Source organism: Diospyros lotus, chromosome 6, assembly GCF_014633365.1.
Source record: "Diospyros lotus cultivar Yz01 chromosome 6, ASM1463336v1, whole genome shotgun sequence".
NCBI lineage: Eukaryota > Viridiplantae > Streptophyta > Magnoliopsida > Ericales > Ebenaceae > Diospyros > Diospyros lotus.
In genome coordinates, this window is record NC_068343.1 from 15,980,560 (window position 1) to 16,006,228 (window position 25,669).

A 25,669-nucleotide genomic window follows, 5' to 3' on the forward strand; every position below is an offset into this window, starting at 1 on the left:
TCATTTAATAGAGTTGATTACTTATGATTTAATGATAGTTTTTCAAGTTTTTAACCTAATTCATTGTTACAATCTTCCTTAGGTTCGAAACTCACATCATCAACTATAAGTTGAATTTTATTCTTCTATTATAATAATTATTTTGTTAAATACTCCATATACTTTACTTTTAGTAGAACATCCTATGAAAATTTCTTTATCACTTTTGTAATTAAATTTTTGCAAAGAGTTTTTACCATTCTTAAGGTTAAAACATGCACTACAAAAAATATAAAAATATGAAATATTTGATTTCATTCATTTGTATAACTCAAGGGGGGGTTTTTATTTAAGATTTATGAAATCCCTATTCCACTTTGTAGCTTGAGGTGTTAATAGTTTAAACCAAAAGATTTTTGTCATAACATAATTATACCAATTTCTTCTAAAGATTTATTTTTATTTTTAACTACTCCGTTGAGGTGTTCTAGCATTAGAAAAATTCTAAGTTTGAAATCGTTTTTCACTAAGGTCGTCGTCATTTGCTCGTCTTTATCTCTCTATGTTTGTATATATATATACATATATATATATATATATATTTAATATATCAATTTATTTTCTTCTACCTATGTCAACGTAGGGTCTACTCAAAATATTTTAACAATTTATGTAAGCACCCCCGTCCGGATATCCCAACCACTCGATCTATCCGAACGAAAATGTTTACATAAAGGAAGAGAAATAGACACAAGACAAAAATGCTCTGGCATGCATACATAAAACAAAATACAACAGCGGAAGCAAATGATATACATGCACGCCCACGAGTACCCTGCTGGAATAACGGTCATAGAGTATATAAAAATATACAGACACTTGTGCCAACGAATAAAAGATACATGGAACAACCCGGCACAGTAAAAAATGAAAGAGAGAACTCCTAACAAAACATCAGAGATAACGAGGGCAAGCTAAATGTACACCCTACTGACAGGCTGGCTGCTAGGTGGAACGATCCTTGCCATCGGCTTTCGTTTTACCCTTACCTGGAATGATGAAAAGCAAGGTGAGTCGTAAGACTCAGCAAATTATAAGGAGAATAATGCTATACAATAAATAGAGGAGATCACCCCAACATAGTCCTGCACGTACACACAAGCCATGTGATGCAACAATATAATAGTGCAGCATAATAAAGGCACATACTGGTCATTGGGGCTCATATAAGATACTTGACACCCAAGTTCCATACCAACCTGGCGCTACCCTGAAAGGAAACATAGATCTCCAACAAACCTGTGCACACTGTCCTGGGTCGGTACTCCCGTCACTCGTATCCATGTCGGTACTCCCGACACCCGAGCCATAGGCTCCATCGGAACGGTACTCCCGTTCGAGAACTAAATACTACCAGTAACCATGCAATGCACATAAAAATGCAATGGTGTAGTGAACATCAACGTGATACATGGCGCCTACACATCCAGGCATCAGGCCATGCTTCGCCCATATAGTAAACCACACGCAATGCATGTGCCCGTGCTAGATGCATCATAACTAAGCTAGGATGTCTGTGACCAAGCATAACCAGATTATGAAAATCCCAACATGCAGCCCGTACCCATGTGCACACCAAAACATGCAACAAGAATAAAATGATACCAGTCATGCTATAATCACGTATCGGCAGAGCTAGTCAATAGTGTTTGCATCGATCAACGGTCAGTGACTAGGAGAGACCAGTCGACAGCCTAAGATAGACCATACGACAGTCACTCCGTCATTGGACAACCGATTCTTGCCCCCACTGCACCACCGCTCTAGCCCATAAAGAACAAAAAATCCATAATAATACCCAAACAGCTAAGAACCTAGCCCCGGGTGAGTACGACATCATTCCCATAGGCTTGGGGGTGGCACAAACCCCCGTAAGCAACCAACGAATAAAATCCTCGAGACCAGGTTAATAAATTAAATTTTATAACAAATCGTTTAAAATTCCACAATTTATTAACAGCCGAAACAAACGAAGGGAGGTCAAATAAATTGACAACGAAAGAATCAACGAGGAAGGTATAGAGAACTTGCCTTTACGAATATATCCTTAGGCTTGATTTGACCAAACACGGTAAAAAATATATAAACTGCAAACACCCAAATTATTTGCCAAAATTAACAAAATTGGACTCAAAATAAAATTCCGACCGTACAGAATTTTTATTACTAGCTTGACTACATACCTGGCTAATCAAAACTTGAATTAAACTTGATTAAATCTTGATTTTTTTCCACCAAAATCTCCAAATTTTTCTCCCATGCACGCTGCCTCATTTTTCTGGAAATTTGCTCATTGTTTAATTGCAAAAAGAACGCCCAAAATCGGGCTTAAATCAGCCAAAAACGAGCAGAGGAGGCGCAACCACGTGGCAGTGCGCGAGCCAGCCACTGGGAGGCCACCGCCTCACCGAAACGACATCGTTTCGGATGCCCAGTGGCTGAAATAAATTAGCCAAAAATCCGGCCCTCGAGCGCGCAGCTCCCGCGTCTCGAACCCGTGACCTTGCCCGTGCCCACGCTCGCCTTTAACCTTATACCGCGCGTATTTAATTTAACGGGATTTTCGGTCCCTTTTACGAAATCGCACCAACCCCCTCCAACTTCCATTATTCACACAAACACCCCCCTAATAATTACACTAATGCCCAAAACTTATAAAATTTCCACAATTTAATTTATTTCAATTTTTTCTTATTCCAAAAATATTCTAAAATAATTAATTAATTACCTTAATTTCTTATTTTCATAAAATCACATAATCTATTATTATTTATAACAACAATTTATTTTAATATTCCTTTTAATTTAGATTAACACAATAACTCAATAATTAAATTAATTTGCTATTTACGGGTCGCTACAATTTAGGTGATGTGCCACGCTAGTGGGTGCACATACCTCTCGAATCAGATTTGAGTCGTAAATAAAATTGCAATAAATCGACCAAATCAGGAGTTTATTATAAAAATTGAAATGTTTGGATTAAATTACAAAAATATGATTTTTTTTATGCTATTAGCTCTTATTTTTTGTGATCCCTGAATCCTATTGTGTATGGGGTTTAGCATAACACGAGTCATTACTGGTAACCTAATTAGGTTTCCATGTATACGTTAAAAAAAAAAAAAAACTAGAAGGAAAGGTGCCATTGTATAAAGTAAAAGATATAAGGTCCATGAGTAAAAACAATTAAGAGATTTCCATGCAAATAACCTAAAATACAATGAGTTTAATTAGTGATAATTTATTCTTAATAATTTGACAAAAATATATAAAATAGTGCCTCCCAGAACAATTATTTTAAAACTAGCAAGCAAGCTAGCTAGCTAGCTGTATATGCCAAGAAGCCAAAATAAGGTGCACACCCACAAAGCAAGGTTTGTGACATGATAGCCATACTTCTAGAGAACAATGACAAGTTATAATTAACAATAAAAAAATATTGCATGTGATTTACAATAACCATCACAGGATTCTCAACAGGCATGTGCTGCCCATTAAACTGTCTTTTGCAGCATGTCTTCTAATGATTTATCCTCTTCATGCTTTGCCACATCAACTTGAGTTGGTTTTTATTTTATATAAATTTTAATTTTAATTAATTAATCATTATAAAGTTTACTATTTTGCACCTAAAATTATTAGGTCGCCATAAAATAAAATTTGACAAAAATAACCCCCCAATTCTATCATATTTATACAATTTACTTAAGTAAGAAAAAGAAAACTTACATGCAAACCTTACAAGGTGAAATATGTTTATTTTACATGGCTTATATAACTATAAATGATATTAATATTATTTTTTGATAAAATTATTTTATTGAAAATATGGCATACCCAATGTGGGAATTTATTTTCCATGATAAAATCACATTTTTAAATGTGTGGAATTATGGGAGAGCAAAAATTTGATTTACCCGAACTAATTGAATTGAACCGATCAAACTTGTTGGTTTAATTTGGTTTATTTATTACATCGGTTTGGTTTGATTAATTTTTTTTAAAAGTTTCATTTTCGGTTTGATTTGTTGATTAAAATAACTGAACTGAATGATTTTTAAAATGATATTGTTTTAATATTTATAAAATGATGTCATTTTATTTGATTTTGTGTATTTTCTATTAGTTATTTTGATTTTATTTAATTTTATTACGTTTCTTCGATTTAATTGGTTTAGTTCAATTTATATTGTTTAGATTTGATTTTTTTGATTATCGATTAATTTGATTTTTCAAATTAATTGACCGGTTCAGTTTTATTTTGTTCATCAATTTGGTTTAATTAATTAGTGGATTTCGATTGACTCAATAACCAAATCTACAATTTATATACTCTTATGTGGTATGATTTTTTTTTCTCGATTCAAGTAAACTTATAAACCCTTGCTTAATAACAACTTATAAGTTAATATAACTTATAAATTCTTTTGATAGATTTTTTTTAAAGGTGGTTCCTTTTTAACTTTGGAAGAGTTTATAAACTATTTTAAAAGAATAAAATACCCTACCTAAAAAAAAATCGTAATCATTTAACCTAAACTTTTTATAAAACTAAATATTTGAGTATATTACGTTAAATGACACTTGAAATATTTTTAATATTTAAAATAACCATAATCTCCTTTATTATTAAGAAAATGATCATTTTATTTTTATTATTATTTTTTTTAATTTTTTTAAAAAAGAAAAAATACCAATTCCGACCGTTAACAATAGTTGGTCATTTGCAATGGGTCGTTAACCGAACCCATTGCAAATATTTGGATGTAATCAAACTCGAATGATAAATAGTTAGAGAAAAAAAAAATATGATCAAAATAAAAGGCAACTTCTCTCTCAAAGCGAAAATAGAAACTTTAACCCAAAGTGCCCAATCCCAAGTTTTGTAAGAAATAAGAATAATTTCCCCCCCAAAAAAAAGGCACGCACCGGTCACGTGCCCTTCCTTATCTACCGTGACAAAATCTGGAGTGGAGAGCGAGTCGTGTAGTCACAAGAAGCGCATATTAATTATTAATATTCATATTTGCGATATACACAGCAGCGTCGAAAACCACAAATGAGATAGAGGAGAGGAGAGAAGAGAAGAGAAGACAGCCCCAAACCAAAGCCCCAAGAGGAGAGGAGACAAAAAAGTAAAAGCGAGGGAGCGAGAGACCCACACTCACCACTCTTTCCATTTTGATCCTCCAATTCGGACTCCGGACCCTTTCTCTCCCTAGGGTTTGTTTTTGGGGAGGCAATGGCGGAGCAGAAGAACAGGTGGAACTGGGAGGTGGCTGGATTCGAGCCGAGAAAGGCCACGGAGCCTTCGCCTCTACTCAGGCGCTACTCGATCTCTTCCTCCACTGTGCTACCGCATTCCGAGCCCTCCAAGCACAACGCCCTGGCCTCAAAGCTTCATAGATTGAAGGAAAAAGTTAAGGTATGCATGCTTTTGTCTAATATATCACTCCTCTCTATTTTTTTTTTTTCTTTTTACTCGATCAAATTGTAGGTTTTGAAATGACTAGTGTTCAGGCATTCTTTGGTAAAATTTGTGGAGGGTTTTTAGCTGCAATTATGGGAGTTAATAATGGCGATGCTTTTGCTGGTAGCCAGCGGCAGATTTTGAGTGGCACTGTAGTTTGGAAGTTGGAAAAGTTTTGAATTGGATGAGGTTGGTGATGGCTTACTCGGTGGGGAATGTTTAACAAGCAAAAGGGACTGGAAACACAGATGGGTAATCATATGAAGGAAGTTTAAAATTTAAACTGTTGGGGCCTTCAAAAAAAAAAAAAAAAACAGAAGTTTTTCTTGGACATCCATCTGTCACATGTGAGTACCAGGTGTGTTAGTGGAAACAAAGCCAGGCTCCGAAGTACTTTTCATATTCTTATGACTGTCAACTGATGTAGTCAAGTTATAATGTTTAAGTGGAGATCCTCGCTTGTATATGTCTATGTAGCAATCTTCACCCAGTTGGATATTGTCTACCTTTCTGGTTATGCGTAGTTTCCAAATCAAGTAAGCTGGATATGGTTAGCTATCTTATCCATACAGATATATCCAAAGATGCATTTGTTTGGTGGACATGGATTAAAGTATTGGATTCCCCGTGGCATGCATTTCTGTGATATTTTATGGCCCTCTCCAATCTTATTGTCGTATTTGGTTAAAATTGGAATGCAAGTGGTTGATAGGACAGGGTGGGTTATGCAGACTCAGTACTATTGGGATAAGTGGTTATATATTGGGCAGGATACTCATTGAACGCTTCTCAACGTATGATCCATCATACACTAACATTTCATTTTATGAATTGATGTGACAATCTTTTATAATTAGTCATTGAAGAAAATAGGTAGAAGAATTAGGGAAAACACTATATCCTGATTTCATTGATCTGGAAAATATATATGCACAAAAATCCTAAAACTTTTCCAAAAAAATCTGCTACAAAAACTCCTGATTTTTCTCCTAACAATTATCCTCTTTTATAGGAGTAGAATACAACCCTTTGTTATCTATTTTATAGATCTAATCCAACAATAATTGGGATAACTTTAAGATTTATCTTTTTTGTTTAGACTCTTTATTTGGATGAGACTGCTAACCGAGATTCTTTAGCTTCCCTCAACACTCCCCCTCAAGCTGAGGAATAGATGTCAATCATTCCCACCTTGCCTCTAAGAGCTTCAAAACCTTGTTTTTGCATGGCTTTAGTTAGGATATCTGCTTCTTGATCTTCTGTAAGGACATAAGTGAGTCTTATGTCTCCCTCTTCCATCTCTTGCTTGATGAAATGCTTGTCTATTCTGACATGCTTCATCCGGTTGTGCTGCATCGGATTGTTTACAATGCTGATAGCTGATTTGCTATCACTATAGAGTACTTTAGGGGGTGATAGAGGCATAGAAAGATCCTTCATCAGTCTTTCTATCCACACTATCTCACAAATCCCTTGAGCAATGGCTCGATACTCTGCTTCTGCACTACTATGAGCAACAACTCCTTGTTTCTTGCTCCTCCAAGTCACTAAGTTTCTGCACAGCTTGGTACAATACCCTAATGTAGATCTACTATCTTCAATGGAACTTGCCCAATCTAAATCTGCATAGCCAATAATCCCTCTATCATCACTTTTCTTGAACAACAATCATTTTTTAGGTGTTCCTTTGAGATACTTGAGGATATGGTAAGCTGCTTCAATATGTCTTTTAGTTGGTAGATGCATGAATTGATTGATGATGCTCATAGCATAGGCCATATCCAGCCTTGTGTGAGATAAATAGATAATCTTCCATACCAAGCGCTGAAATCTTTCCTTGTCAACTTGATATTCTTCTTTCTCTTCTTTATTCTTCCAATTGGGCTCTAGGGGAGTACTTGTTGGTTTACACCCTAGTTTGCCTATTTTCCTGAGCAAATCTAGGTGTTGTACCATGATAAAATAGGCCCCACCAAAAAGAAAAAAAGATGTTTCCGGGCACAAGGGAGAGTTTCTAGGCACGTAAACGTGTTTCCAGGCAAGAAGAGACCCTTCTGGGCAAAAGGGGCTTTTAGGTGTTTAAATGTGCTTCCAAGCAAGAAGAGATCCTTCGGGACTAAAGGGGCTTCCTGGCGTTTAAACGTGTTTCTGGGCAAGCAGAGACCCTTCCGGGCAAAAGGGGTTTTTAGGCATTGGTTGTTTTCAGGCATTCGTTGATTTTGGGCAAAGGACGTTTTCGGGCATAAATAGACTTTCTGATCGAGACATGTTTCCGGGCGTGAGCTTTTGGGCAAAGCATCTCTCGAATGCCCAAATGATTGACATATGTTTTCTGACGATCCTTGAGAATCGTGCCCTATAAATACTCAGTTGCAAGACGAAGAAGAGGACTTTTTTTTCCACATTTGGTAACTTCTAAACATTGAATTGATTTCTATTGCGTGAATAATCTTTTCCGAGCACTAACTTGACTGTCGGAGGGTCTTCGCAGGAGGACACCCCCGCGGACCTTCTAACATGTTTCGTGGTTTTTCGTAGCATTGCTTCAGTGGATTTGTTTTAGGACATTGAATACTTTTAGGGCATGAAGATGGATTCAGGGCACTGAGTTACTTTCAGGGCATGAAGATGGTTTCAGAGCGTTGAGGCACTTTCAAGGCATTGAGACACTTTTCGGGCACTGAATTACTTTCTAGGCATTGAAGTACTTTTAGGGCATGAAGATGGTTTCAGGGCACTAAGTTACTTTCAGGGCATGAAGATGATTTCAGGGCATTGAGGCACTTTCAAGGCATTGAGACACTTTTCGAGCATTGAAGTACTTTCAGGACATTAGCATACATTTAGGGCACACTTTCGGGGCATACCTTCAAGGTGTTGACAGTGTTTCATGACACCATTATCATTATTGTTCCCGGAAATCTCCTTTGTTTCTAATATGACTACTGTTTCAGCTCAGGACACTGATACTGCTTCCCAACAATATCCTGTCATCTTAGATCCTTCCCACTTCACAAAATCTCTATTGTTGTATTTTGGACAACAATTCTAGGGTATATTTCCTATGTGATATAAATATTAAGGAAGTATCTTAATTCCCCCAACTCTTTTACCTCGACTGCTTGTTTCAATTGAAGCTTTAATTTCTCAATCTCTTGGCTGTTGTCTCCTGTGATGATGATATCATCCACATACACTATCAGAATTGTTCTTCTTCCATCTTCTTCAATATTGGTAAATAGAGTGTGATCTACCTGCCCTTGTTTGAATCCAAACTTGTGTAAGTGATGCGGTCACTATTTGAAGATGGAGGGAATTGACCTGAAAGCGTTAAAGACCTGGTTCAAACCGGCCCATTCAAGAACCGGCCAAACAAGGGCCGATACCTTATAGGGCTGAGACTTCATATCTTTTTTTCCATTTTCTTTTAGGGTTTTAATTTACTTCATATCTTCAACCTTCATATACAGGTGACGCCGTCTTTATATACTTTGGCGTGTATATTAGGAATTGTAGTTGTCAATTGCTGGTCGTGCGCAAAAGTGCATGCATAGGAGTTCAGTAACTAGGAAAGTCAAGACAAATGGTGTTGCTTTTCCTTTACGGCAACAGTCTATTCACACCCTAGGACCACAAAATTATCTAAATTTGCCAAGGTATGCCCACTTTAAATTTGTAGTGTGGAGATGCAATCATAGCATAGTAGATTTCCTGAAAATGATTTTACTTCCAAAAACATAAAGGATCTTTGTATTTAACACCAGAAATTATTTCACTTGTATTTGCCTACAATATTAGTCATTATTCTTGTCCATAAATGCTCACAAGTGATAATCCATTTCTTAGCTGGATCTTCTCATCCATTTGAAATTGCTATCAGTTGGAGTCTTAATGATGCAAATAGAGACAGAAAAACAGCAAAAAACACAAGAAGGATGTAGTACTGAAACAGGACAGCAAATAACACACTGAAACAACTAAGATCATACCTTTCCAGACCTAGAACAGCAAAGTAGCAGCAGCTTCTTGCTAGCCTTTTGCGCCTATGGTGGTGATGGAGGGATCGGTAGGCGTTTCAGGGTCAAATCTGCAAAACCCAAGCCACTAAATCTTCAAAATCCTAGCTGGTTTGGAGCTGAAACTCCCTGTAGTAATTTCTGTCTTCAAAATGCTGAAAGAAGTCCTTTAAAAGTGGCTGAGAGGCTCTATTTATACCAGTTCTCAAGCTTTCAAGAGAAGCCAATTCCTATCTCTTCCAAGCTTCCTAGAGAAGGCAACTCCTATTTTGCAAATAACTCCTCCTAAAATTCACTAAGATGGTGTTCTCTTCGTGTTTCAGTTTTCAATTTTGAATTTTGAATTCATTTTCAATTTTGTGTTTTGAGTGTCTTTTTTGAGATCACTAAAAACGCGTTTTTTTTGTCATTTTGAAAAATTGTTTCTCAAAATAAAAAATTGAAAAACGCGTTTATTTTGAAATTTTGAAAAAATTTATTTTATAATATTTTATTCAATAAATCTGATTCAAAGTAAATTGTAAACATTTATTAATAAATTATAAATTTGATTCAAAGGGTTTAAAATATAAAATATAATACAAGAGATAATTGATAATCTAATCATATATAATGTATTAAAATTGCAAAGTGCTTTCTAAAGCAATTTTTAATTTGACTCAACTATTAATTCCATGATAAATTTGTTTTTACCTACAAATTGAAACCTTACATTAATTTTGAGATTTAGATTACACACAACATAGACATTAAAAAAATTATAAATTATAAAATAACAAAATATTGATTTATTATAGACATAATCCAAATCTTAGAAATATCATTGAAAAGAAAAATCAATACAAAAAACCATATTACATATTCAATTTAATATCAAACAAAACAAAACAAAAAAACTTGGATATTTTCCTCATTCCTATTGCACAAAATTGAAATCCCCAAATCTCAACCCTGAAAAAGAGGAGCCACGGGAGGAAGAAATGGTAGAAGGAAGAAATGACAGGCAGCGGTGGGCGTAGATGGCGGTGGCAAGCGGGCGGATCTGGGCGTGGATGGCGGTGGCGGGCTTGGATGGCGATGATGGCAGTGGTAGGCGTGGAGGGCGGTGATGGTGGCGGCGGCGACCGAGCCTTGAGAGAAGAGAAGAGAGAAGGACCGGAGTGTTTTTAGTATTTTGGATTCAAAGACTCTGTTTTGGTTGAAAACAGTCAAAACGTGATTTCAGCATTTTGAGTTTTTTGTACAATTTTTTTTTGTGTTTTGGAAAATGTATTTTTGAAAATGGGTAAGTAACACGTTTTGAGTGTTTTGAAAAACTGAAAACGGAAAACGACCTGAAAACAACACAGAGAACAGACCCTAATGCTTTAGGAACCCAAACAAAACACTTGCTCTTACAAAAGAGACCTAAAAACTAACTTACACCAAAGTGTACCCCAAAAGCTGAAAAGTATACCCCAAGGACACCCAATTAGAAAAAAAAAAAAAACTCATGAAAAAATAAAATTGTGTACAAGTTTGCATCACTAAACATCTTGCTGATTTGGTTGGTGGCTTTGGTAATATACTAGTATGCCTTTTTTGAACTTGCCCTCAATATTAGTTATCTTAAACCCATTCCATTGAATGCCCGCAAGTGATAATCCATCCCTTAGTTGGACCTTCTTAGTTATCCATTTGGAGTTGCTGTCAATTGGAGTCTTAATATTGCCTTGTAGATTTGGTTGGTGGCTTTACTGATGCTCTACTTTACCAATGGTTTTGGATGTTACATTAAACACTTCAATTTAGTAGGATAGCAAACAAAAATCTAATGAACGACAAAAGTGGCTTCAAAAGCTAATTTGATGAGATTAGAACATCAGTTTCTTTTTTTTCTAAATAATAAATTTTTCTTATTAAGTGACTATAAAAAAAATGAAGCCCAGAAATGGGGTGAGTTCTGCACAAAGAGGGATAAGCACTGCTTAAAACAAGAATTCATGCAAATAGAGAAAAAAAGGACTTCAAAGAACTATGAAGCCTCCTTAAGCCAACAAAATAGGGAAATGGGAATGTTTTGCTTGAAGCGAAAACTGTGACTCTCTACATCTGCAAATTCAAATTCAGTTCAAGCCAGGTCTGCCACATGATGTAAAAAAGGAATTGGCCTCCAAACATGAAGATGTTTCCTATTTGGACAACCCTAGATCCATGAATCTGAAAAGTTAGTCACAAAAGCTTCCTTGATTAGGGCTTATTCACAGACTACCCATACATATGCAATTTCTTCAATTCTAGCTCTAAAAGTTAGGGTATTGAAAGGATCTTGGAAAATGACACCAAATTGTTGAATTGGTCAGGTGTTGATATTTGATTAAACTTCATCAAAGGGTGGAAGTTTTAATTGATTCCTGTTGCAGGGTTCCTCAACGACTTAGGGAAAGACGAAAAAGGGGAAGTTAGGCAATTAGTTGTCTTTGAGAATTATCATTGAATAGCACGTAATGTTTTACCTTGCATTTATGGTATTTACTTCTAAAGTTACATGAACTTAAATTTCCAAAAATCTTGCCTGGAATGTCAAATGTCAGGTTTCAACTATTTGTGACAGGCATAAACATTTTAATCTCTCTTTATCATAAGAGGCATATACATCTAAAGGTTCTAACTTCCGAGAGCCATGCATGGTATATTCTTTATAAATGGTATAAGTGAAAAAATTAGAATGTCTTCTTTGTTAAGTTGACTGGAAAAAGAAGAGGAAGAAGAAAAAAAATCAATAGGAAGAATATAGGCCCTCCCGTTAATTTGTTTACATATTGGGATGAGCCACCTCTTAACTTCGTCAAATGAATGTTACTAACAAGTATTAAATCTGATTACAATACCTATTGAATATGGAAACTAACTGAGGATTTTTCAAAAAATGTGGATTAAAGTGGCTGCAACTACTCAACAGACAAGAAAATGGTTCTAGGAGAGTCAAAGGAAAAGTCCAAAGTCAAAGAGTCTCGGTGGTGGAATGAAGAGGATAAGAAAATTTCAAAGCTCTCTTAGCTTGCTGCAAGACTTTGCATACATGTCAGAATGAAAAAACATAAATGGCATATTTGGCTAAAAAGAAGCAAAGAAAGTAGTTAGTGGATCGAAGTCAAAAGTTTGTGAGAATTTAAACCAATGCCTTGAAATAAAAGATGGGGAATATATATATATATATATATATATAGATTGGCTAAGGCAAGAGAAAGAAAAACAAGGGATTTGAGCTAAGTGAAATGCATAAAAGATTAAAACCTAGAAGTAAAATTAAATGAGGGGGTGATTAAGGAGAGATTGAATACATATATAATATAAGATGCAATGACATGTTTCAAATTATCGTCAGAAAAGGGCTTGACGTGCTGCAACACGATCTTATAGCTGGAAGGGTATTACTATAAAGATTCATCTCATATAAGCCAATCAAAATATTCATAAGATCTCTAAGATTTGTATGTGTATCTGACAAATATTATTTCATAACAACTTTTAACTGTACAAAAATAGAATTTAACATCTTGCAAACTCTACAAGGATCCATGTGCTTTAAGGGATATATAATATGATTCATCTTCTTGGATTGATGATAACTAAACTTGGTTTTCCATAGTCGAGCCTAAGCACTTAATTAGTAGCACTAATTAAGTGCACATCTTAGACGCCCCCCTTTAGGTCTTGCATGGTCTCCCACCATGAGGATTTCCCAAGTTTTAAGGGGTGAAAGCCTAAAGGGGCTAATGACATTGCCACTAAGGCCTAGTAGGGGGTTTGGTCAATGTCTTGGATGGTCTTTGCATAAGAGGTTGAGGGCCCTATGTGATTCATAACTCAGCACCTGAATCTTGTCCTAGAATTAGTTTGGCTTGTCATGTGATCCCTTGAAATTGGCCTTATCCCTTTACTTAGCATCATTGCCATCATGATCAACCGCACCTTATCCCAACCAAGTTAGGGTCGGTGGCACAACATTCTTAATTCCCATTGACTTCTAAAAGTCACATTAGCAATATGAATCCATGCAAAAGAACAATGTGGCAAAATTTTATGTTGGATGCCATTCTTGACACAACTAGTGAGGGAATGATGGGATGATTTTCCAACATAATCTTTGTATGGAAAATTTCATGAGATAGTGGTGAATGAAGATAATTGATACGGTCATGTTCTATCACATGGGTATTGCAAAGCTTGTACAACATGAAAATACAATTGTACCCCTCTACTTTACCCAAACAAAAGTGCACAACTAGAATTACATGTCCTTCTATAATTGATATAAAATCTATACTTAAAAAATGAAATAAATACACATGGCATGCAGTTGGAAGTCTTTTAACCTTAAAAGGATTTCTGCTAGAGAATTTCCTGATTATATTTGACTGAGAACCAATCTGTGCCTCCATAGGTTTTTCTTTTCTCATTTTAGAAATCTTTTGGATGCATTTGCAGACACAACAATTTTCCATATCATGAACCAAATGTATGTAAATGATGATACCATGCATGAATTGTTTTATTGGTAATGAAATGAAAAAACAGTAGAATGCCTGTAACTCTGGTTATTTGATCTGTTTTGGACTATAGTTCTCTGCAGTGTAGCCTGCCTCACCATCCCTCATATATTATTTGACCTCAGATAAGGTCTGAACTTATTGTGGATCAATTAGATATTGCAGATTCTGATTAAGACATGTTTTAAAGACAGTCAAGACTCAAAAACTATAAATTTTTCTTAAAATTTTTGTAGGATCTTAATTATAGTGGCCTCATGTAAGAAAAAGTTTTTGGGTCATGAGATTATTACTACTTGTATAGGTGGCTTGGTTATTTTGCTTTTTAAAAAAAAAAAAATTATTAAAGGCATGCAATTGTCTTGCATTTTTTGGTAGTTTGCTAGAGAAGATTACTTGGAGTTGAGACAAGAAGCTAGTGATCTCCAGGAGTACTCAAATGCTAAACTTGATCGAGTTATACGCTATTTGGCTGTTCTTGCTGATAAGACCCAGAAATTAGGTAAGAAGTGAATTTGGCTGTATTTTGACGCAATCATGTAAATATGTTACTTCTTACCGTTCTAATGCTTATCTACTGGTGCCTTTGATGCTTCATGCTGGTTACCTTCCTATCTGGAACCTAAAGACAAGGAAGAGTTCAATATCATTTATGAGCTTTTGTGTTTATTTGTATTGATTGCCAGTTTTGATAGAACAAAAACAAACAACAATCACAGGCCTTAATTCTTTCTTTAAGATTATAATATGTGTAGCTTGTCTCAAATCTTTTATTTTCTAATATCATTTTGTTGAAATCAATTTGGTTTTTAATTGCAATTGCTATTTGTGCTTACCATTCTTTGGGAAGCTCTACATAACATAAATTTATGAAGCTTAAAGGCCTCAGTATCTCACTTTCATCTTTTCATAGAATCACAACGTTCATCATAAATGAATTTCAGTTGCTTGGTTATGTTGATGATGTCTTTAGCAAAAGAGGTAGAGGAAGACCAATAAAAACTTGATGGTTATGCTGATGATGTCTTATAAAAGATAAAACCGTAAATAGACATGACTGGATAGCTAGAATTCATGTGGCCTAACCCCACATAATGAGATTAAGGCTTGATATGCTTTTGTTGGTTATGTTGACAATTTTTGATTTTAGCAATGCGTAATATCATCTCGTTTCAGATCAGGCTGCCTTTGAAGCTGAGGCTAGAATATCTCCATTGGTGAAGGAGAAGAAAAGATTGTTTGATGACTTGTTGACTGCCAAAGGTACTCCTTGATTTCTGTAAGTTTCACACACTGAAACATAATTTGCGTAAACTTAATAATTATAAATACCTCAACATTTAATTTATCACGTATAGGCAGGGCAGTTTTTGTTTCTGTTTTGAAGTTGCACCGATAATTTTAGCACTTCTTTCTCGACGATTTCAGGCAGCATAAAGGTCTTTTGTCGCACAAGGCCAGTATTTGAAGATGAAGATCCTTCTGTTGTTGAATTTCCTGATAATTTTACCATTCGCATTCCTACTGGTGATGATAATGTTGCCAACCCAAAGAAAGATTTTGAATTTGACAGGGTTTATGGGCCTCATGTTGGACAAGGTGGCATGACATTTTGTTTTGTGTATATTCTTCTTTCTTTTGGAATTATTTATTTGCTTTAATTTTACACAGGACTATGCTAGTTTTATTAATTTATGTTGATATTTTGAATGTGCAGCTGAACTTTTCAGTGATGTTCAACCCTTTGTGCAGTCAGCTTTTGATGGATTTAATGTTTCAGTATTTGCATATGGACAAACTAGCTCTGGAAAGACATACACCATGGTTCTCTCCCCTCCTCCTTTGACGTACAAATACCATAGATTATGCTAGCATATTGATATTTGTTTACATCACTACATCTCATGCATGTTTGGTTTTAAGGACTGTTGTACTTTAAGTCAATATATCTGCCATCTATTAATATAATCTCCGTATGGGGAGAAGGTGATTTTATTGGTATTTATGTTTCTGTGTATTGTTAATCATTGGTCCTTATGATATATTCAATGCTATGGATAGCCACCTCATTTATTTGTTAACATGCTATATCTATGTGCTCCCATCATCTGCAGGAAGGCTCTAGTCATGATCGTGGCTTGTATGCCAGAAGTTTTGAGGAGTTGTTTGATTTGTCCAACTCAGCTACAACCTCTACTTCTCGATTTAATTTTTCTGTCACAGTCTTTGAAATCTACAATGAACAGGTTCCAAAATTACTGCATCTTAGCATTGCCACATATTCCAATACTCATATTCTTGTTATTTTCTATTCTTCTGTTGACTGTTTCTTTTTTGCCCAAAATTTTCAACTATAAACATCATTGCCATTCCCTAATGGTTGTGCACCTTGATTTTCTTTTAGACTAGGGATTTGCTTTCAGACTCAAGAAAGGCCGTACCAAAGATCTGGATGGGGTCACGTGACTCATTGATAGAACTTGCACAGGAAAAGGTTGATAATCCACTGGATTTCTCCAGAGTCTTGAAAGTGGCATTTCAGAATCGGGGAACGGATCCGTTGATGTTCAACTTCTCTCATCTGTATGTTCTGTATTCTCCGCCCCCTTCCCCCCCCCCCCCCCCCCCCCAAAAAAAAAAAAAAAAAAAAAAGAAAAGAAAGAAAAAAGAATCTGACTCTGCTTCCGTTTCATTTTTTCTTCAATTTCTTGTCATCTTTTCTGCTAAATTATTATTATTTTTTGGAAAATATGATGAGGCTTCTTACCTTCAGAAGATGAAAAGGTTCAAAAACTAAGTATATGACTGCAGAATTCAAATTTTAGTTAAATAAGCTATGGTGGCAGGTTTATCAGAATGTTCATTATACTTCTCATTATCATTTTCGATAGCATCACTTCTGTGTGATTTAATTTTCAAGAGAAGTTTATTCATTTATGTTAAAACTGGAACTAGCTACTAAATACAATCACAATTCTGGAGAGAAGTACTTTGAAAATATCCTAAGACGTTCTCATATCAGAGCACAAACTTGGCCATTTCACCTGGTGTCTCTTCAAGGTTGTGCCCGTATTTTTACCTGTCTTGGATGTCAGAACTTACATGACAAGGACTTTCACTGTAATAGGATTGCTGGAGTTGCCATTTTAAAAAACTCAGGCCTTTTTTTTTTTTGTCATTTTGAAATTCAGGAGCTGTTATGTAATATTCAAAAACTTTTGGGCAACTATGTAATTTTAATAAACGTAAAATGTAAGAGCTAGAGAGAACAAAAATTGAAAGGAAATGAAGAGAGAGAATCAAAACTGTAGAGACTGAATTGGATGAATATTACAGCAAGAGCAGTGAGTTTAGATACTGCTCTCTATTATTTAACAACATAACTGACATGCTAGCTGTCAGTACCAAACAGAACACTGTTTGTGTTTTCTGTTTGTAATAAACAAACTGACTGCCACATAAACTAAGAAACTGAAAATACAGTCTTCAAAACAAGAAACTGAAAAAACTATCCTATTCTCTGTTTCCTCTATCCTTCGTAATTAGAAGTAATATTCTCCTTAACATAAGGGACCTTTCTGTAATTTCTAGAAAACTTGGTTGTTAAAGCGTAAATAATCAGAACTCATAAGTGTCAAAAGAGGAAATAACGCAATTTCCCCTAAAATGGGTCGGGTCCAATGGGTTATCAATTGGGTAATTGGGTCTTCTATTTCTACAATCAAATAAGATTGAAGAGTGGCTTTTCTTCTCGCTACAACTGAACTAGAGAGTGGTCGACCCTTCACTTGCCATCGTGAATGGAAACAAAGTAAGCGGTTGATGATATCCTAATGGATGGAAAACCACTGTTAAAATCTGGAAAACCAAGGAACAAGTAAAAATCTAAAAAATTGAGGAACAAGGTGAATCTTGCATGCATTGCTGACAGAAACTTTGGTAAGTTCTTTCTCCTTGATCTTTCCATCTTCTTTCTCACGCCACGAGCCACCAAACGCCTATTCTCTAATCTGAAATTCCTACTCTCTCAACCTCTTTTCTCTGATTGCTGCTTAGCTGTGGTGCCTTTATGCCTTCTTTGTTCGGGTATTTATAGGCCAGAAAAATCCCTCACTATTTACTTCCTTCATAATTCCATTACCCTTCACCTTCCTCAACTCCATCTGACTGTTTATTTTTTTCCGTCTGAAAACTCTTATGTTTAATTGCAGCAGCTGATTTTCCCTATCTGAAAGTCCCATGCTTAAGTACAAAAACTTAACTATAACTGCCATCTATCGGTTGCCCTTCTATTCAGTTGTTACAGGTTGTTTCCACCTAATTGTGCTGTTGAGTAGCACATTGGGAGCCATGCAACACAAAGAGAGCATTTTAGAAAATTTAGGACATGACATATGAGGAGCACTACAAAATATATGTATATATATATTTCTTATGTATCGTATAATGGCCTTATAAAGGATATGACCATGGATGGACATGACATAGCATATAATGACCTTATAAGGATGTGGTCATGGATAGAGATGGTTGGAGGTCTAGAGTTCATGTAGCGGACCCACCTATTCTATTCTTGTTGTCGTTCATCATTTATTTATATTTTGTTCAATGATAATGAAGAAATGAAAGATACTACTACAACAATGAGAACAACAATCACAAATCTCCCACTAGCAAAAAATCATGAACTTCATAGCTCAAGGATAGACATATCAATCATCATTTTTAAAAATCATTTTGTCAACCTACTAATTAAAATGCTGTTAAATGCATAAGGTATGTGCTGAAATATCCAGTGACTATTATATCTGACACTAATAACAACTCGTGCCATCTAGAGAGTTGGTGCCAATTATATAAACACGTCTATGATTAGGTTGCTCCTTAATTTCCCTTCACTCCTGTTCATTAGCTTCTTCTTCTTCTTGTCAATTTCCACACTGTTAAAATTAATTTCGATGGAAAATTGGAGATATTTTGGGAGTAATAAAGGAAAAATGGGTGTTTTTCTTACTTGTACCTTGTGGTGGTTCTCTTTCTTGGAAGGAAGCATAGCCTTTAGCTGTCTGAAGCAAACTATTCATTTCATATGGAACTCGGGCAACTGGTTGTGGAATATACTTGCAGCTGTTAATGATTTCTTGTTTTTGCAAAGGACAAGAATATTTCTGTATGCAGGACTCAGTACCTCTGATATATAAATCAACTCCCGTCGCTGCATCCAGTGGCTGAAATTGAAGTTATTCTAATTATTCATTGTGTTGCTTGTAGTGCGCATGTGTTATATTCTACTTAGGGTTTTGCTCTTTGCTTTCTGTTTTGGAGATGGGTGCCCGTTTATTCATGCAAAATTTTTGGTTTCTATTGGTAGTGATATCAAGTTGCTTGCTTGTTTAAACATTTTTGTCACGTCCCTGTGTCAGACATATCTTTATTTTATCACCTCTTTCTTAAACTGATATCTAAGCTTTCCCCTTTCTCAGGATTGTCACTATTCATATATATTATAACAATTCAATCTCTGGAGAAAATTTGTATAGCAAGCTTTCTTTTGTTGACCTGGCTGGAAGTGCAAGTTTAACTATGGAGGATGATGGAGGGGAGCATGCCACAGACATATTGCATGTCATGAAATCACTTTCAGTGTATGTTCTGCATTCCTGGATTTTATTATTTGGGACCAAATTGCCAATGTTATCCCTGTACATCATGTAACCTTGCTTCTTGATAATGGAGTACTAATCTGTTTAAGAAAACTGGTAACAAGTTAATTGTTTATAATTAACATTAAAATGTTACTTGCTGCTGTTTTCTGCTTGGAGCTTTATAGCTGAATTACTTCTTGTACCCTGCACTTTTGGCAATTGGCACCAGCTAAGGAGTCTAGGTTGACTAAATTATTTAACGGTAGAATATAATATAATTGACCATAAGATTTCAGGTTTAGATTGTATGTTTGAAAGGTTATTTATATAATAATTTCATGTAGTGGTAAAGGCAACAGGGATCTAGCAGGTGACTTATTACTGGATTACCCTCTTCTTATATTTAAATTATCTATCATTTTATAAAATAACAAGAGAAAGAGGTGACTTATTACTGGATTACCCTCTTTTTATATTTAAATTATCTATCATTTTATAAAATAACAAGAGAAAGAGGCAGGAAAAAAAAAAGAAAACCTAAAATATGAAATGAGAATGAGCTACATGTTGCAACCATGTCAAGATCAAAAGAATGTCAAATATGATTTTCTTAACTGTTCCTTTTAGTGTTTCTAATTGTGTGTGTGTGTGAAGTAAAGGAGTATGAAATTTGTTGTTATGTCCTGATTTTGTGGTGTTGTGATTCTTTTCAAAAATTGTTAGCAATACCCATATCATTCATGTTGCTATTGCTCAACTGTCAAATTTCAAGTGTTTGTCTGTGTGCTTTGTAAGGGACTAATATCATAACATCATGTGATGTCCTGGTTTTCACGTTTTTTAAGTGGTTGCTTGCTTAAACTGGATGCCTGGAGTTATGTTGGGGAATATATATTATCAATTGGTTGCACTTCAAGCCCTATGTGATGCTATGCAACTGTATACTGCTTCAATGAAAGCACTTGGATATGGATATATGGGATTCAGTTCTTTTCTACATATATGGCTTGGATTATTTTGGTTTGCTTGATGAGGTTTTCTAACATGCTTAATGCTTATTCTGTATATGTAGGTTGGGTGATGTTTTAAATTCCTTGACCTCCAAGAAGGACACTGTTCCATATGAACATTCAATGCTAACAAAAGTACTTGCAGATTCACTAGGTACTTGGTTTTCTCTACTTGGTTGATGTAATTCTAAGATGGCTGCTTAAGTTTATTTCCTTTCCAGATGTTGACTAGGGTACTTTATCCATTTCAAATAGTTTGTTTATATTTTCTTCAAGTGAGTTGCAATTTAAGATGTATGGACACTTATAGATGGTGTTGTGCACACATGTGGTGTAAGCCTGACATTCAAAACTCCTATACAGATGTGGCTTTCACTTGACACTTCCTGATGTATTGATGTGTTTCCAACTATCATTTCTTAGTCTTGCACATTTGAGGTGACAGATGTGTCCCTTCGTTAGGCACATAGAACAATTTCATTTTTGGAAGGTATAACTTGAGCAATTTACTAATAAGACTAAAAAACTGTGAAATTTACACCATTAAATCTCTTCCTGCTTAGGGTTTTTAATTTTAAACATTCTAGAACATAACTATGTCATTTTGTTAATTCATCAATTTGTTTGTGAATTGAGTCTCTGGAAAAGTTATTTGGGATTTCAGTTCATACTTATTTCCAAATATGAAAAAGGCAATTTCTTGCTGTTTAAAACAAGAATAAACAAAAACATGTATTATTATTTGTTCATTGGGTATATCTTCATTGGTTGAATGGAATTTGATTGCTTGACGAACATGTTCACAGTTAAGGGTGTGCCTTAGCAGCAACAATGAGGTTGCTTCTTTGTGATTGGAAGGTCATGAGTTCAATTGTAGAAACAACTTCTTTGCAGAGCAAGTATAAGGTTGCAGACAAAATGAACTTCTCCCAACCCTTGCAGAACGAGGAGCCTCATGCATTGAGAACACCCTTTTTATTTCACATTTTTACCATCTCAAGAAAATATCAATTTAAATTATGTATAAAAAAGTTATCGCCATGTACTCTCTGTGCCATGACATGCATTTCCTTACATGGGCATTGTCTTTTGAATCTAGGGTTCTTAGATAGCAATTCGGTTGATAATGAGCAAGTACTCTGGTTGGTAAATGTTTGATACTTGAATTCTTACTCTGTCAAGTTATCCATCAAAAAATAAAATCAGTTTCCCTTAACTTAAGCAGGGATTCCACAGTCATGCACTGCTCTTAAATCTTAAACTTCTGCACATTGATGTGTTGCATTATGAGACTTATGGTTTGTCCTCAAGCTCCTGTTATGGATATATACTGGAATCAAGGCATCAAAAGTTGCTAGATCCATGCCCATATTGCCACAGTAAAATGACAATGCATGGTTTTGTATCTGCAATCATCTATGCATGCAATTTGTTTGGTTTCTGGTTGTCCCAGAGTGTGATGTCTTATTCCAATTTAGATTATTATTATTATTATTATTATTATTTTTTTTTTTGTAGGTGGAAGCTCAAAAACGTTGATGATTGTTAATGTGTGTCCCAATCTTTCAAATTTATCCGCAACATTGTCATGTCTCAATTTTTCTGCCAGAGCTCGGAATGCTGTACTAAGCCTTGGAAATAGAGATACAATCAAGAAATGGAGAGATATTGTAAGTTCTCCTGATTTTTTTTTTCTCTCCTGATATAGATTTTATGTTGAATTAATTTGTTCCCCATTATAATCAACAACTTTAAGCCAGTGTTTCATGAGCGGGGTGAAACCGGCTTGGTTTCCAGCACACTGGGCTATCTATAGTTCCAGCTAGAAGTTGATATGTGATAACTACACCTTCAGTTTTTTCTTCTATTTAACTTAGGAAGCAAACATGTTAATGCTTTAGTGAGGGCTGAATTACGTAACACATTTTCTTCTGCTATGTTCTGGTCTGGAATATCTAGGCAAATGACACACGCATGGAATTGTATGGAAAAGAGGAGGAAGTTAATGGTCTGAAGCAAGAAGCTTTGGCCCTAAAAGAAGCTCTGAAAGATGCAAATGATCAGTGTGTTCTACTCTTCAATGAAGTTCAAAAGGCCTGGAGAGTTTCTTTTACACTGCAGTCAGACTTAAAGGTTTTGTGACATCTGACTTTTGCTTAGTTTTTTTATTATGTGCAATATCACTTGTTTTTACATTTGACACTGTTTTTGAATATGAATTGCTTTACTCTTATAGAGCCATTTATCTATTAATTCCAACATCCTTTTCATGTAAAGAGTTGTTAATTGATAGATCCTCTGCATGCCATTTTAGTCATTTTAGCAGTTGATAACTTTTTCTTTTTGAAAGAGGGTTCGATTAATGCATAAAAGCAAGTCCACTAGAAGCAGCAATACAACCACACTACCTAATATGAAGAACCCTGAGAAACCTGAACTAGATAGAGAATGAGATACTAAAGTCAAAACCCCCAGAGTGGCAGAATTGCTACCAAGATACATAGAGAATTAATCACCCCAGACAATGAAAAATAGCCAGGAGAGACTGATGACTGGCCTGAAGCTTGATTGCACGAATATTCGGAAACAGGAACATGGCCTCGGAGACCCATTGCTTCCAAGTTCAACCGCATTTGCTCATGAAAGGATGAGAAAACAAACTGTTTCTGCTCAACTCAAAGCACTCATCCTTTAGGACAGCCTTCAAACTATCAGAGACACAGCAAGGGGAAGCCAAGGAAGGCATGGATTACTGAGTTTTGAACCCCACCTTAAACTGACTTAAAATAAATAAAGACCCACAAAATCCGACCTGGAGTAGAAATTATTAAAACAGAATCTGTTCTGATACTTCCAATCTGCCCAAGGCAATCATATATCATTCCCTGACCCCCTAACACCACAAGCCTTAAATTCTGAAAAGCAGCTTACTATATTGCACCTCAAAATCATTTATAAAGAAAACTCAGATGCTGCTCTTACCATCTCATCCCTCTCCACTTGAGTAACACGTTCCCTAGCAATAATTAAATTCAGAATACTGGAGTCATCACTCCTAGCTGACAGTCCCAGGGTTTTGCTAATAAACCAAGTTGCCTTCACCGCAGCAATAATATCTAAAGAAACTTCCCAGTCCTCCACGTGTCTGCCAGAAAACTCCTGCAACTGGATTTCATTATTCAAATTGTTACTATTCTGCATACCACCTTTCAAAGTAGAGCTAACCCGACTTGGAGAAGGCTGATTATTTCTAGCTTTCCACCTCCTTCTCTGATAAGTAAATCAAATAGTCCTTACCTTCCTTCTATTAAATTTGAAGACTGAAGCCTTCCTTTGTGAAGTCCCAATAGGGTCAGGAATGTAGAACTAAATAAATGGACTTATTCATCTTTCGGCATGAAAAATATCTATGATAATTGATTTTATTATTCTTCCTCTTTTCTTCTTGTCTTCTAATTCGAATTTAATAAAGAATTTTTTTTTTTTTTTTACAAATTACCAAAAGATTTGTTAGAATCCCATCCAATAGCCAATAGGGATTCTTAGTCTAAATGAGATTCTCGAGATATATAAAAAGATACAAAACTCTATATTTTCTATATCTATATTTGAATTAATTATACAATATATAAATACGTAAAAAGGGAAGATGAAATTCGTTTTAGTTGCCTAATTTCACAAAAGAAAGAATTCACTCTTTTGTTTTTCATTTTATAGAAGCTTCCTAATTACTAATCAATAATATTAATAATCATAAATCTTAGTAAAAAACAATTATCCGCAATTTTAACCTTCTATTTTGATTTTCAATGTGGATTCTGATAAAATAACTGCTTGTTTACTACAAATAAAATAATTGAACCTAATACTCTACTTAATTGAATTTTGATTCAAAGGAAAGAACGTGTGGAGGTGAAATAACTCACTCAAAACGCTTTTTAAAAGATTATGTGGTACAATTAGATTGAATAAGCCCTTTTGGAATAAATATACGGCCCCTTGTGAACCTTCAGGAATTGTTTTATTCAATGTTTGTTCAATTACTCTATTAGAGTTTGCATTTAGTTAAGTCATCAAGTGGTGCTCAAAGGCGTAGAAGAATTAGGAAGTTTGTATTTGTATTTTATGTTTTATGAATCTGTAACGGTTGTAACAGGTAACTTCCATGTAATGGTTAGTTTCTGTTAGTTTTTCTGTTTCTGTTATATTACTTGTAATAGTCGCCCCGATCCTCTATAAATAGAGGGCTGGCTTATGTTATTTCACTTCTTCATCATATCGTGTACAATGAGAGAAAAGCCTAAAATTTAGTTTTTGTAATCTCAGAGAGAATAGCTTGTGAGAATAGAGTTGTGAGTGTATGTACCAATTGTGTTCTTGGGTTAGTGGATTTTGTCGGCTTCTTCAGTCTGGATGTAGGATCATCCAATTATTGATGATTTGAACCAGGATAAGTTCTTGGCCCCTTGTACTTTCTGTTTTATCGTTTTCTTGTTATTAATTATGTTCTTGGTGCAAAAGTGTGAGATTGTGTATTGAGGGAAGCGATTCATTAGTCAACAATTTGGTATTAGAGCTTGGTTTCGCAATCAAGAATCATTCTAAAGAAGACAAGACATAATTGGCGAATCAAGAAATGGCATCATCCTCATCCGTCACAAGGTATGACATTGAAAAGTTTGACGGGCATAATGATTTTGCTTTCTAGAAAATGAAAATGCAGGCTCTCCTTGGGAATTTTGGATTGGAGGAAGCCCTGGAAGGAGAATCAAAGATGTTAAAAGACCTTGACGGCGGATCAAAAGAAAGAAATCTTGAAGAAGGCTTGCAACACGCCGATCCTGAAATCTATTGCAGAGATATGGCTGAAATTGTAAAGTCTCTACATGACAAAGTCGTTGTCAAGTCGACTCTACCTAAAGGCAAGATTTTTCACCATTAAAATGCATGATGG

At 35.3% G+C, this 25,669-nt stretch overlaps 1 protein-coding gene across 8 annotated transcripts in view; it reads left to right on the top strand.

Moving 5' to 3' along the window:
* The first annotated feature begins 5,094 nt into the window (after nucleotides 1-5,094).
* Nucleotides 5,095-25,669, top strand: part of LOC127803916 (kinesin-like protein KIN-14B) — a 116,891-nt gene continuing 96,316 nt past the window's right edge. For 7 of the 8 annotated variants that reach the window (XM_052340539.1, XM_052340541.1, XM_052340542.1 and 4 more), the window contains exons 1-11: nucleotides 5,095-5,467; nucleotides 14,439-14,562; nucleotides 15,237-15,323; nucleotides 15,489-15,659; nucleotides 15,778-15,884; nucleotides 16,175-16,306; nucleotides 16,465-16,643; nucleotides 19,544-19,705; nucleotides 20,778-20,869; nucleotides 22,234-22,385; nucleotides 22,675-22,848. In XM_052340539.1, the coding sequence (XP_052196499.1) occupies nucleotides 5,285-5,467; nucleotides 14,439-14,562; nucleotides 15,237-15,323; nucleotides 15,489-15,659; nucleotides 15,778-15,884; nucleotides 16,175-16,306; nucleotides 16,465-16,643; nucleotides 19,544-19,705; nucleotides 20,778-20,869; nucleotides 22,234-22,385; nucleotides 22,675-22,848 (1,563 nt within the window). In that variant the 5' untranslated portion in view covers nucleotides 5,095-5,284. The remainder of the gene's footprint in view (nucleotides 5,468-14,438; nucleotides 14,563-15,236; nucleotides 15,324-15,488; nucleotides 15,660-15,777; nucleotides 15,885-16,174; nucleotides 16,307-16,464; nucleotides 16,644-19,543; nucleotides 19,706-20,777; nucleotides 20,870-22,233; nucleotides 22,386-22,674; nucleotides 22,849-25,669) is intronic. The other variant, XM_052340546.1, reaches the window with a different exon arrangement.